The sequence below is a fragment of the Heterocephalus glaber genome, unplaced genomic scaffold, assembly GCF_053883595.1.
Source record: "Heterocephalus glaber isolate CG9 unplaced genomic scaffold, H.glaber_assembly_v1.0 deba00000818, whole genome shotgun sequence".
In the NCBI taxonomy this organism is placed as follows: Eukaryota; Metazoa; Chordata; class Mammalia; order Rodentia; family Bathyergidae; genus Heterocephalus; species Heterocephalus glaber.
Window position 1 is genome coordinate 16,690,360 of NW_028258164.1, and position 14,533 is coordinate 16,704,892.

The 14,533-nt window shown below is 41.7% G+C and overlaps 1 protein-coding gene across 6 annotated transcripts in view; it reads left to right on the plus strand.

Moving 5' to 3' along the window:
• Positions 1-14,533, plus strand: part of Dpp6 (dipeptidyl peptidase like 6) — an 863,175-nt gene that overhangs the window by 606,796 nt on the left and 241,846 nt on the right. For all 6 annotated transcript variants that reach the window (XM_004860345.4, XM_004860347.4, XM_004860344.4 and 3 more), the window contains exon 4: positions 13,202-13,296. In XM_004860345.4, the coding sequence (XP_004860402.2) occupies positions 13,202-13,296 (95 nt within the window). The remainder of the gene's footprint in view (positions 1-13,201; positions 13,297-14,533) is intronic.

The following is a 14,533-nucleotide window of genomic DNA, read 5'->3' on the forward strand; positions in this document are numbered from 1 at the left end:
TAGATGTTCAAACATAATTGTGGTAACTTTGGTCACACAGGGAATGAGAAAAGCTTAAAACCCATGAGAAGTTTCCTTCTAGCAGCTGAGTGAACTGCATTGGTTCAGATAACCATATCTGAGAAATGATTATTTTTTCTCTGTTCCTGGTGAGCCAGTGTCCCATGTCCTCTTCTCTGTAATGTTATAGAAAGTGCTTTACAGCATGCTGTAGTATTGCTCTTTATATTGGAGTCATTGCTAATTGCAGTGGCTTTTTTCTTTCCACTTGGTGACTCTGGGCCATAATGACGTGGATCCAAACCTCTCTCTGAGTGGCAAAGCTCCTTGCTCCTCAGTGAAGAAAGCAGCATTGCAAATTAAGAGCAGTGATTGCATTCTCAGTGACTCTGCTGTGAGTTAGTTACTTTTGTGGAAGAAGAAACCTATGGTGGAGAAGGTGGTGAAGGGGCTGAGCCGTGTCAGACCTACAGTGCCTGTCACTCTGTCCTGCAGATGAACTCTCAGATCACGTATCTCAAATCAGAAACCGTGTCACAAGTAAGGGGGTGAAATCATCTTCCCTGGTAATGACAAACTCTTGTCACGACCCTGAATTTACTGGTGTTGGTTACACTTTCCTTTGGGAATAATTACCGGTGTGTTGCAGGATACCCTGGCATAGCTTCAAGGGGAAATGGCTCCTGGGTCAGGTGTCCTGGGAAAAGGAAAGCTATCCTAGGGCTGGGGGACAGTGGAGATGGTGTTAGGTATGCACCAGGGCTCCTGGTACACAGGAGGAGCCCACAGGAACAATTTTCTTAGTGGTCCAAGTTGGAATCATGGTGGATTCCAGTAAAAGGGAGGGCTAGACACATCCCATGTCTAGCAGTCATCAGAGAGTCTGGGGCAGGTATGTTCAGCCATCCTGCTGGGGACAGGAGATTCCAGGGACCTCCTGCACAGGAGACGAGGGGAATGCCCAGCATAGCATCTGCACAGGTAGTAACTTCGACAACAGCTAGTGATGAACTGAATCAAGAGAACAAACCTGGGGCAGCATTGGGTAGGTCAGCACACTGTTCGTAAGTCAGACGGTTCAGCATCAGTCCGGCGGGTGTGCACACACTTGGATGAGTTACTAACATTGATCTGGGTGACATTATTTCTCTCTATAGAATAGATAAGGTATGATGTTGTTTGTGGGAGGAAATTTCACTTTGTGATTCCATGGTGTGGGATGTAGGATGTAGGGAAGAAGTGATCTATCTTTTAGCTGTACCCAGCTGCCCAATTGACCATTCTGGTTTAACGTGTGACAAGTATAGGTGTGCATTCCCGCAGTTGCATGTAGGAAAGCAGATGCAAAAGCAAGTAGAAGAGGAGAGAAGGAAGCCAATGGAACTCAGGAACTCGGGCACTTAAAATATTTGCTAATAGAGTAAACAGATATTCTGCTGCAAGTTACAACCTTCAGCTTCATTTACCCTGAGGCTCCGCTGTTCAGAAAGGCAGTGCTAATGAATGACAACGGGCCAGTCACCTGACAGGACAGCACCATTACTGCCCCAGGACTGCACTGCCTCTGATGGAGGTGGGCCCTGAAGACCAATGCTACTGCTGTCTCCCAAAAGCAGTGTCTCTCACCTCAGGAGACCTGAAATGCCTGGCATTGATTTTCTGGATGGCTACAATAATAGAACCCCAATCAGCCGAGTCTTATTGTGTTTCTTACAATGCAAATCAATTTGTTCTTTTTTTGAAAGCTGATTTGTTGTTGCTTAAGTTAGAACCTTTCTTGATGGCTTGCATGGAATATAATTGTGAGAGTCACTGTGCTGGCGATTCACATGGAGTCACCGACTTGTTTCACACACATTTAAGTGAGATTTCGGCCCAGAAGTTTAGGTAAAGATGAGCACATTTTCCTGCCGCCACCACCAGCTCTGCCTGAGCACCATCCAACCCAGGCCATTCTTAGTCCATGTCTAGGTGACAGCAAATCATCCCCTTGGACTGCCAAGTGGCCTAGCATAGGTGACAAATCTCATAGCCTTACTAGGAACAAATGAAGGAGAAGACTTCTGCAGTACTTGGTCTGCAGGTTTCAGTTCTATCAGGTCCTACAGGGAAGGCATACTGTGAAGTCCTCGGATTTCCATGTCCCTAAGGACTGGGAATTATCCCTACCATCCTCCGTGGGCCAGGTCAGCAGTCCTTAACCCATGATATTGAGTAGCAGTGAAAGTTGACATTGTCCGAATGTCATATAAAATAAATGTTCAGAACCCTGTTTTCAGATAGGAAGATTAAGGCACAGAAAGACCAGAGAACTTGTCTGCACTTGCACAGTGAATAGCTAAGAAAAATAGGAATGTTCTAGAACTTCCAGATAAGAATCCACACCAGACATGCATTTGCCCTTTCCTATGAAATAACTGTGAGGACCTCCTTGCTTACAATAACTATGATGCTATAAGGACTCTTGTGTGAAAGGTGCACCACCCACCTGGAGCTTACAGCCATGGCCTGATCTTCCCACACCTTGTGGAAGGTTGGTTCTGGCTCCTGGTTGGCTGGACATTAATAATCCAGCAGAACCCCCTGGATCAAAGCCAGAAGGAAAGTGGCATGGGTCCAAATCAGAGCTGTAGACAGAAGTGTTTTATTGTCATGATACACCTGGTGACCTTTCAACCCTCCCAGGAGCTTCAGCTGGGTAGATAGGAGCTCAGTGGGGATCCTAACATAGCACCTGCACCAGTCAAATTCAGATTCAGGCTCTGCCTAAAGCAGACAAATGCAGGCGGCCACACACCCTGGAGGAGGCCTGCCTTTGACCTCTTGTGTGTGACACACATGCCCATCTCCTCTGAAGGACACCGCACACCACGACCCCTACACAGTCCAGAGCTTTAAGGCTGGATGCACATCAACGAGCATCTCCCATTCATTCAAAATATTCTTATTCCTTTCCTCGTCCCCTTTCTCCTTTTCTTCCCCTCCTGCCTTCCTTTTCCTCCTTTTACAGTACCCCAACATGGCTAGTCTCAATGAACCAGCCCTGTAACCCTTTCTGAAAAATAAAGTATTTTCTTATTGAAAGGAAAGACTGAGAAACTCAGGATCCTGCTTTAACAAACACTGGCAACAACAGGATTGCAAGCAAATTCCCCTGACTCCAAAACCAGAAATTAAAGTCAGGGTAGGATCATATCTCTTTATTAGAATCGCTCAACTGTGAGAAACAGAAGAATAAAAATAGTGCCAGTATAATAAGCAAGAGAGAAATTTGCCTGTCACAGTTGTTTCTCTCTCACATAAAAGTCAGAAGATAGGATCTATGTTCTGTCTGTTTTGCTTTTATGATCCATGTCCAAGATCACCTAAAGGTCCAGGGTGGTTGTTCTAGCTCCACGTATGTCAACAGCATTCCTGCTAGCATATCGAAAAAGAAGAGGAAAATAGAATGCTCTGTCTTTTTAAGGACACTGTTGCAGATATTTTATATTATTATAAAATGTATATTTTTATATTATTTTATAGGAGTAGCATAGCCAGTCTATGCAGAGTCTAAAATAGAAGCCAAGTTTCCAGATTCCTAATTCCAACAGCCTGTCTCCTAGCCCTGGTCCTTTTCACCAATTCCTCTAAATGAAATCTTCCTGCCAAGTCTGTCCTGCAGCCCATGAATTAGGCTTTGCTAGAAGATGATTTGTCTTCTTGGAAGGATAGATAAAAGACAGGAAGGTAGTCATTTAAATTAGACCTCTAGGTACAATTATTTGCTAATTTGCTCCATGATCACTATTTAGGGTGAACACTTTGAGGTTCAATCCTCAGAATTCCAAAAAGAAGAAAAACAAATTTTGAGGCTTTTTTTTCTGAAATCATCTGCTACCTTCCTATAATGATGCTGACAATTAGGCTATTGACAAAGGTGTGTCTTTTGTATTTGTATGACAAAATAGCATTTCTCACAGACTCCCTAGGAACCAGTGTGTCCAGAACTCAGCATCAGCTGCACCCCAACATCTAGAGTAAGGCCCATGCAGGGAGGGTCTTTTGGAGATGTAGTTACTGATTTCCTAATGAAATGACACAGGGCCATATTTCATGGACCTTTTTACAGGTCATGACTTCTGAAGAACAACCGGTTGTGATCACATTTGGTATTCTATACAGCCATATGAATAATCTGTAAATTGGTTAATTTTGAAACACACTAGTAACCCAAATCACTTTCTAAGTAGTTTTGTGGGGTTTTTTCATGGTTCCTCTGTGAAATTCTACCCATTTCTTATACATACTGCACTTCTATTAAGGAACAATTTTTAAAAATAAAATTTGTGAGACTTATTAATATAAAATAAACATGTTAAATGTTTCACTTAGTTCATGAATTAATGAGCTCAGTAGAAGTATGAATTAGGCATACAAATGGGCAATTAGAATGATGAAATCAATTTGCTCTGGAACCGGCCTTTTACATGGGGCTGGGCAGGGCAGGTAAGCATCCAACATTGCTCTCCGTTTCCTACAGGTTAGTCACTGGTGAGCTCAGAGACCTGGACAGGAGCAGACTCATAAACCACCAAGACGGCAGAAGTCACACTGGAAGATTTGTCATACTGTGCTAAGGAAAGGGACAGTGACCTCTTTCCACATATTTCAAAGTCTTTCAAATCTTTTGACACCTTCCATAATACTTGTTATTGAACTAAAGTGAGGTTTCCTGAAAAATAGAACCATTCTATGGTAATCACTTTATCGACCCTTCAGAGAATCTTAGATTTTTATGAAAAGGAATCACAACTGTTCTTAAAAATGTGTTATCAGCAAAGTACTTTTGCTTTGTTACTAGGAAAGGGCTTTGAAGATACACATTTTTAAGAATACAGTATTTATTCTTCGGATAAAAGAACATTTATTCTTTGCTGATCTTTTCTTTTTCTTCACCCATCTAAACATCTGAAAACCTGTTCTCTACATTTTTTTATGGTAGACTCAGATGAAAACTAATTCACAAAAGCAAATCTTAGTTCTGGATAAATCTTTTTTCTTCTACCCCATATGTGTGTGATATCTGGTTCCCAGTATTAGAGGGAACTGCTTTGCAAGAAGTCACTTCGTGGTCTGTCTAAAAGTGATCATGACTCTGTTGAGACACAGAAAAATCAGCCTTCATAAGAAGAATAGAAACTTAAAAGGTTTTAAAAGCTCTTTGACAGTCCATTCATCAAAAACAATCTAAGGCAGTCTCAGATCTTATGATGAAAATTAAGTGAAATTTACAGCCACTACCATTGTCTTTGAGAGGTAGTTACTTCCAAGCAGTTTCCAACCAGAAACCAAGATAAGTTTGAGGGCCCTGCTGTGTAGTTACCCAGGATGGAGCAGTAGATGCTGGCATGTGGCATTGTAACTTAAAGACCACAGGTTACACAAGTGGCATGTTGGCCCCACTAGTCCACTTCTGTGCCCAAGGCGATGGAGGTTGGGTCTCCCAATGCCTTCCTGCCCCACCGTGACTCCATGTGTTCCATGCTCTGACATGAAGGAATCTAATTAGAAAAGCTTGCTGCTTTTTTTTATTTTTAAACCATGGTGGAGTTAGACCCAGGGCCTTCACACTGAGCTACATCCCCAGCCCTTTTGTATTTTTTACTTTGAGACAACATCTCCCTAAAATGCTAAGTTGCCCAGGCTAGATTCAAACACATGAATCCTGCCTCAGCCTCCCAGAGTGCTGGGATTACAGACATGCATCACCACGCCCAGCTAAGCTTGCCACTTTTGACTGACAGAAACCACTGCACCTCCTGAGCCAAGATTGCCTCCCTTGGATAAGATTTGTGATGTAAACCACCAAAAAGAAAAACTAGAACACACACAAAAATTATTTTTTACATTTGTGTAGCACCTTGTCTCCTTGGGGCCTAAATACACTACAAACTGTACCTCTGCCCCAGGGCTACCTGCAAATGCTCCAGCAATCCCTGCACCCCATCTCCACAGTCACAGTCCACCCACCTTAGGGTCTCCTGCTGCCTATTGTGATTTCCCTGAGCATTGGGCAGTTACCTGTGCCTCTGCTCACGTGCTACTTCCTGCCCCAGAGTCTCCTTCCTCATTAGTCTTTCCAGATTCCCCCTCACCCAAAGGCCTCAAACCCTCCACGAGGGCATCCCCATGCTGCCCAACCCGGGGAGAAGCTCTTGGGGATCCAAGTGGTCACCCCTCGTAGACCATGTCTGTGCACAGAGCTGTTCCGTCCACTGGTCCTGTTGCATGCTTTTGGAAATCAGGGTCATTTTATTTTCTCCTTCCTTTTTAATAAAATAAGTTACAAAAAAATTGAAAGGACAGTACAATGACCCTGTGTATTAGCAATACGATGATACCATTGCATGTTACCAATACCAGTGGATTTCAATGCCTTTATCATTGTGCATCCCCATTGATTTTTTTTGGCTGAAAATCTTTAAATATAATTTATATTATTTTCTTTCATCTCTGAATGCTAAGGCATGCATCTCCAAAGTATGTCTTCCCAACCATCCATAAATCATTATCATACATACCAAAAACTCTACTCTCAAATTCTGAACTCCTAGGCCATATTCACATTTCCTCATTCATTCTCAAAATACTGTAGCTTCTACACCATTAACAATCACTATTATACCTGATCGTGACTGTTAAGGGAGCTCTTCTCTTTTCTGCAGCTATTTCAAGAGACCAGGCGAGCCTGTTGTAGAATTTCCCTTGTTGTTGCCGGGATCATGGGTAGAGTGGATGATGTACAGCCACAGACAGACAGGTCTTTCACTCCTTTTGTGACATTCATTTCTAGATGGTTGATAGTTTGTGTAGTTTTTTTCCATGCAAAAACATGAAAATTTATTACCTAAAGAAATGAAAAGGTAAACCACCTCCACAAAAGGAGCACTTGATATTGGAAAGGTGCCAAATTTCATCCAAACTGACCTTTTCATTTAATGTACTCTCAGTCAGTTTCCCAGAATTCCCTGGAACTTAGGCTGAACCTAACATATATAAGGCACAGCAAAATTTCAAAGAATGACAAGCCTTCCCCAAGACAGAGAAGTCTTCCAAGTAATAAGAGCTATTATAGAAGTACATTAATCTCACAGTGTGGTACTGAAGAGGGTGAGTCCATTCCTCAGTACCCATATAAAAGCCCCTGTAAGACCCTATAAATGCAAATGTTTTGGCTACATTATCGATTATTGATTACTGACAGAATAATGAACTTCTCTCAGATTGTCCTGTGATAAAGAGTTGCATATATAAACAGATGAAATTAGATCTTTGCCTCACACCGTACAAGTCATTTTCCATTGAACTAAGCTTCATTTTTGAATGAAAGGGAAAAACCAAAACTGTTTTAGAAAAAAAGTGCAAGAGACTATTTATATGACCTTATTAGAGGAAAAGATTTCTCAAATGGGGCATCAAAGATTAAAAAGTTTGGACTACATAAAACATCATATAAACCAAATGAAAACATCAGCTAAGAAAAGGCATTTTGAATTCTACATTTCATTTAGAATGTTTAAAAAACTCCTAAACATCAATAAGATTTAAAGCAATCCAATGGGAAAAAAATAGACAAAAAAATAAACCATGAATTTCACAAAATAAGTAATAAAAATAGTAAATAAGCATATAAGACTCAAAGTCATGAATGTAATTGTGAATGAATGTAACCATTAGGTACTGCAAACATGTACTAATAAAAATTAAAATAAATAAATAACACCACAAGGAAATGACTATCTGAATCTATAATGTGGAAAAATTTTTATAGGGTGAATGATCTGGTTTCAACAAATTAATGGCACTAAAGGAAGAAAAAAAGACTCAAAGTCATTAACAAAAAAAGATATAAATTTGAATTGGAAAAATACTGTTTTTCACCCACTATACTGGAATAAATTAAGAAAAATGACACGGCTACTTTTGCAGAGGATGTTAATTCTAAGAAATCTTATGCACTATTGATGCCAGTGAAACTGTTTTAGCTGAGCGAGTTGGAACTATAGAGATGTTTCACACTCTGAGTCAGATTTGAGTTTGTCTATTTGAAGCCAGCAATGGAGAGGGGCTAGTGCCTGGAAAGAACTCTTGGCACCGATAAGCAGTTTGGTTTTTTTAAAACCATGTTTTTAGCTGAGGAGGGCTCAAGGGAAGAGCAAGCGGAATTTTATAGAAGAGTTTTAATATTGACCTCTTGGTGCCAGTGTCTACCAGGAAATGGACTCAGTGGCCCCCTGTTTTAACATTTATCATGAGCTCCTGGTGGCCAAGAGAGAAGGAGCCTTGGCTCCCTCAGTCTGAATCTTTTTTTCCCCTGGTTGTGAGAAGGGATGGTATCTTGGCAGAGGGTCTGTGGGGGCATTTATTTTTTTTAGTGTTCCTCCTCCTTGTAGTAGGCACATTGATTTTTGTCCAGCAGCTGATGTCTCTCCAGTTTTTGAGGCATTTGTCTTTTGGGCTTGTTAGAATTGGGTTTTTTTAGGTCTCCTCTAACGGCTCTCCCTAAGATTTTGGTTTTTTAGCTGACTGTTTAGCCATGGCTGTGGTCAATTTCTGTTTTTTTGAATCTGTATTGTCAAACAGCTTTTGAGTCACTTTTAACAGCTGAGACATGTTTATTTTGGGAATCTCTAATTTTTGTAATTTTTTAAAATATTGGCTGTAGACTGGGTAAAAAAGGCCAGATTTATTGCTCTATTGTTTTTTTGGAGCTGAGGGGTCGAACAGGGGTGTAAACCCAGAAGGCCTCGCAGAGTCTCTCCAAGAATACAGCAGGGGATTCCTCTGGTCCCTGTTTATTTTAGTGGTTTTAAACAATATATGGGCTTTTGAGCCACCACCTGGATCTCATTTAACAAGTTCTGGTGAAAGGTGACAAAGCCTGTTTTCCCCCTGAAGAATTTGGATGCCCTTTTAGGGCGCTCTGAGGGGAAGCCCTGTTTTAGCAATCTGCGGGCCTCCTCCTGTGAACACCCTCCCAAGAAAACCTTTATAGCCTCAGACCTAATCTTGTCCGCTCCTCAGCAATGAACAAGGTCAATAACAACTTTGGACAGTCATCCCAGGTAGGTAGATGAGTCTTGAAGATCAACTTGATCAGGGAAATCAGAACCTGGGGCGTTTTACAGAATGGTAGATTTGGGGTATTTTAGTTGTAGAGGTCAGAAGTGGAGAAGGGGACATATATCAAGACTGGGTGGGTTTTTGGTCTTGCCCCATTAGGAGGTGGGGCATCCCTCAAAGGCAAGAGAGCCTCTGGAGTATGACTTTCCGAGGTGGTGGCTTTTTGTCAGGATCAGTGGCACTCATGGATTGGGGGAGAGGTAGTGAGAGAAGTAGAGGAAGGAATGAAGGAGTCGGGGGCAGGTGGTTCGGGTGGACAGGAGAGGGAGGTGGCCAAGGGTCATATGGAGGTGGATGGGGGAGGACCTTTTCAGCATCTGACTGCTGTTGGACTGGATTCCATCTCTCTGGAGTTTGTCCACAAGGGAGACAACAACCTTTGGAAACAAGCAACTTTGAATAGGTCTTTTTGGTGCAGGCCTTTTGCCATGGGTGAGGGTGTTGCACTAGATTCAACCAGACATAAATGTAAGGGAACTGATTGAGGTGCCTGGTGACCCAGTAACAACCTTTTAAACTGTTTGAACCAAGGGAGGGTCAAGGGAGCCCTCAGAGGGCCAGCCCACACCAAAAGAGGGTCACTTGAGTTTACAAAAGGTGTGAAGTTCGTTTTTTGACATTTTTATTTTGTAATCATCAGAAAATCCTAAGGAAAAAATTTTAAGCATGTAAACCAGGGGCATAACAGGTTGGAGGATGATGACCCCATGGTAGAGAGACTTAGGGCACACAGGAAATATCTAAGAACAGGAGCTGTAAAGACAGATAAAAAGAGCAGAAGACATACTTCTGCCACTTTGTCTAGTCTGTGGGGCCTGCTGTAACCAATCTAATCTCAAAAATCACCACAATCAGAAAAAGCAGCGTGAGGGAGGAGACACAGAAGGGACAGTGTTGGGGAGAAGATGACAGGTGGGAAGGCAGTCTCAGGAGTCCCAACGGCAAGAGGTCAGTCACAGTCCAAAGAACAAAACAGCTCCGAGTGTTCAGGGACAATGGGGGCATCCAGATATAGAGAAAAACCCTTAGTGTTTATGTGGTGCACCCTTGAATGATGTCGAGACAGACAAGGGAAGCGGGTGTTCCTCTGTGAGGAAGAACCACAGTCAGTTGGCTGGCCATGGGCCACTCAGCCATTTTAAGGACTGTCCAGGCTTTAGGGTGTATTTATCTCATCATAAGAGCACCCATTTGGCCTTTTTTAGACGCATTCACAGAATCACAGTATGACCTCACTCAGACCACATAACTCCGAGGGGCAGAGAAGTCCCCTTCTTTGTCGTGGGGCATGAACGGGACAGCCCATGGCTTATGTTGCCTGTTACAGTCATCCACCCATTCATAAAACATCCATTTAGAGGTTAAAACATTCCAAACCCTCCCCTGGGGATTTCCCAGATTGGTGAACTTGCAGCCAGACCACACCAAACCAGTGGACCATCTCAGTCAGAATCCTGACCTTAGGAGGGTCCTGGGGAATACCTTCATCAAAAACTATTATTCCCCACAAGAACCAGTAAGATCCTTACTTTCAGACCAGATGGACTCTGAAAAATTTGGAGGGTGTCTCAGGCATCTCTACAGTCCCTTCAGTATTGGCAGTGAGACTACGGGATCCTGGAACATCTCAGGGGGCGTCTGCCCTATAGTATGCTGCCACAGATGGGAGGAACTGCAGCAAGGCTGGTGCACACATTGTGGTGATCTCCCTGGGGCCTCCAACTGTTTTAACAGAGCGAGCTGGAACTATAGAGATGTGCCACACTCTGAGTCAGATTTGAGTCTATTCATTTGAAGACAGTGACCAAGAGGGACTGGTGCCCAGAAAGAACTCTCAGTACTGAGAAGCAATTTAAAAAACAAACAAACATGTTTTTAGTTGGGGAGGGTTCAAGCAGAATTTTATAGAAGCAGAGCCATGTCAGGTTAGTGGGGGGAGGGGGGCAAGAGGAGGTTTTATATATTAGGTGAGCTATAAAACATCTTGCAGCTACTACAAGTTTTTTGTCAAAGAAAATGTGGGTCTTGGATGTTTTGTCTAACATAAACACAGAATGGTGGTGTGGCTCAAAATAAAGTCAGGTTGGCTATCACAAAACCACCATAGCTGTAAGCGTTCATGCAACCCAGGACCGAGTGCCTCCAGTCCTGTACACACATGTGAGAAAAGACTTCCACATTTGTACTAAAAGATGTGAAGAAAAATGTTCATAGTAGAAGCATTTATTATAATAATAACAAAACTAGCAATAACTGATTTCCACTGTGACATACATATACTAGAGTAATATAACCCTATGACAACTGAAAGCTCAGCCCAATAGAGGTTAATCTTAGAAATATCGTAGGAATTACTGAGGACCACTGACTATTGTGCTCAAATTCAAACAAAACTAGGGGGCTGAGGCTTAGCTCAGTGGTAGACCAATTGTCTAAGATGTGTGAGGCCCTGAGTTCCATCCCCAGCACCACAAACACACACACACACACACACACACACACACACACACACAGCAAATAAAACTAAATAACACATTACTTAAGGATACATAATAAAAGTTAGGGATGAAAATTCAGGACAGGAGCCCACAGAATGGAAAAGAAAAATGAAAAGATTTAACAGAAACCTGTTTTCTAATTTTTAAATTGTTTTATTGGTTTCACTTTCTAACATAAACATATGTATATCAAGTATTATAAAACCTTTTTAAAAAACATTTTATTCTAGGTGATTCATACCATGAAGGGTGGGTTAAAGCAAAGCCTACGACTTCTTAGGGGAACTGATGGTAGTAAATCTTCATCCACTTATAAGGATTTGATTTTTAGAAATTTGCTCAGTGTAAAAGCTTTTAAATAAATGGAGTCGGAGTGGTAATTTAATTAAGTCATAGCCTTTTTCTGCAACTTTCTTCTGCAACTGATAAACCAATTTTCAAGTGCTTTCCCAAAAAGAAAATTTAAAATTTGGAACATAAAGTTCTCTTCACTGAAATGGTTCAACAGGTGACCCTTGGTTGTTTGCAAAAAGGAAGCAAAAGAAAAACGTGACTTACTTGATTTGTTATGAAAGTATTACCTAGAAAATACATGGAAACCATTTCCTATGAAAGTCTCATGCCAAGCTTAGCACCAAACTTCTGCACATAATTGACAGTAATGCATAAAATGGATTAACCTAGAACTGTGCAAATAATTAAAATCTCCCTCTATGAATAAGCTTTAGTTTTCCCAATAAAATCCAGGCATACTTGAATTATAATAACTTCACTTAGCATGAATTCAGTCTGTACCTTCTCTTTCGGTCTTCACCTATTTAGTGTGGAACAACTTCACCATCCAAATGTCACTACCTTTCCTTGGAAAGATGCGCCTTTCCTCTCCCCATGGCAAGCCTGTCTTCCCACCAACAATTCTGCCTCCAGAAAGTGTACCCTTTCATTTGCTTACTATTCAGTGTATAATTTATTAATTTTCTAAGGGGATAATTAAAACCTTGTTTGCTAATACACAAAAGACCAGGGTCGCTAACCACATGATGAATAGACTGAAAAGATCAGAGAAACTGTTGCACCCTCTGAGAGTAGCCAGAGAGCCATGTGGACAAGGTGAGAGCTAGTGCTATGGGTTTGGGGGTCGCCTCCTGCTGGGGTGCTGCATGGACTCATCCCTACATGTTAGGTGCAGGACACCGATCCCTTCCCTCCCAAGCACCCTGCACCCTATAGCAGCTCATTTCCTCACCTGCTCTGGGTGTCCACCTCATGTGTCCCACCCAAGAAATTCCCACAACATTCAAAGGGTTGTGCAAGTCTGGGCTGTGCATTCTGTCAGGTGTGGAGCGGTGAGGACCAGACAGAAGCAGCCCATGAGACCACAGGATGCAGAGATGGGCTCGTCATGTTTAAAGGACGCTTGGATGAAAAGTGCAGATCTTTTTTTCAGAGCCCTTCAACACATTCTACACAAGCGTCCACCAAAAGCCAAGCTCAGTTCCTTGATGGCTCCTGTTTCTTTTCTGTCTCCTCTCTTGTAGATAAAGAATTCATCTACAGAGAACGAAATGGATCTGTGATACTGTGGAATGTCGAGACCAATTTTTCTGAAGTGTTAATAGAAGGCAAAAAAATTGTAAGTACTCTCTCTAATGACCAGGATAATTTCAGTTTTTTTCTCCTGCAAGTCAATAAAGCAGAAAATGACTTTAGGTTTCGACTTTTAGAATAGGCAAGGAGAAGCAATAAACTTGTAATACTATGGGCTGAGCTACTGAAGATAATGTGAAATTGAAACCACACTAATTTAATAAGATGAAAGCGCTGTTTCTCTCTGCGTCCGGGAATTTCTCGGCAGGTGTTGGAAACAAGTGTTGCATATCATATATAATTGAAAGATAAAGTCCTGAGGCTTTTACACATTTACAGAAAAATTGCAGTAATGCCTGCAGAATACTTCAGGAGAACTTTCTCGATCTTATTTCAAAATTTTAAAAAAATCTCCTATGCACAGGGAGTATTAACTTAGACACTGTGACTGTGCCCAGATATATTAAGTGATGTTGATGTTTTAAAACAAGAATAGACTCAAGGCAATACTACTATTTTATCATCTGGGAAAACTTATTTACCCTAGGATTTAAATGACATTAAGATTGTGGGCTCCTGTATAAAGATATTGGAAACATTGACTGAAGTTCTATAACAAAAACCAATTTAAAGAGAATTAACTTTCTTTGTTCATGATATGTTCGTGCACAGTATTGGGACAAAAATAAATGTCCAGCTCCAAGGAGTTGATTATTTTCTTGTCTGACACACTGGGGAATTTAAAGGAAGAAACTAAATCCAGGTTAAAAAAAACCCAAGAACTGGAGCAGACTGGGAATTCTAAGTGAGAACAATCATAAAACAGCCCTGCTGTGACTCAGACACAGAAATTTTAGACTCCTATGTCTTGGAATTAGTTCTGGTATTAGACTTAGGAAAAAGTACTCAACTTCTTGCTTTATGGATGAAGGTCCTGAGCCCAGTGGGCAGATGAGCACCTGTGTGGCTGGGCCAGGACCTCTGTCCCTGGAGAAAGAAAGGCCTTTGTCTTTGGCCATCCCATCTGTGGACCCATAAAACACTTGCTCCTCCTTCCTAAAGGGCATTTAACTGGCTAGTTGCATACTTTTATTTCCTTTTCTTTTGCTGTAAGGATACCTTTTCTTAAAAGTGGGGCAGGGGGAGGTACTACAGTTGAGTACTACACGGACCCTGCCCTGTGAGTAGCCTGCTGGTGCTAGGAAGGCCTCAGTTGATAGCATACTCCCAAATGATTACTTTTTAAAATTAAGTCATATTCTGTAAAGTAAGTCCCATAGAGG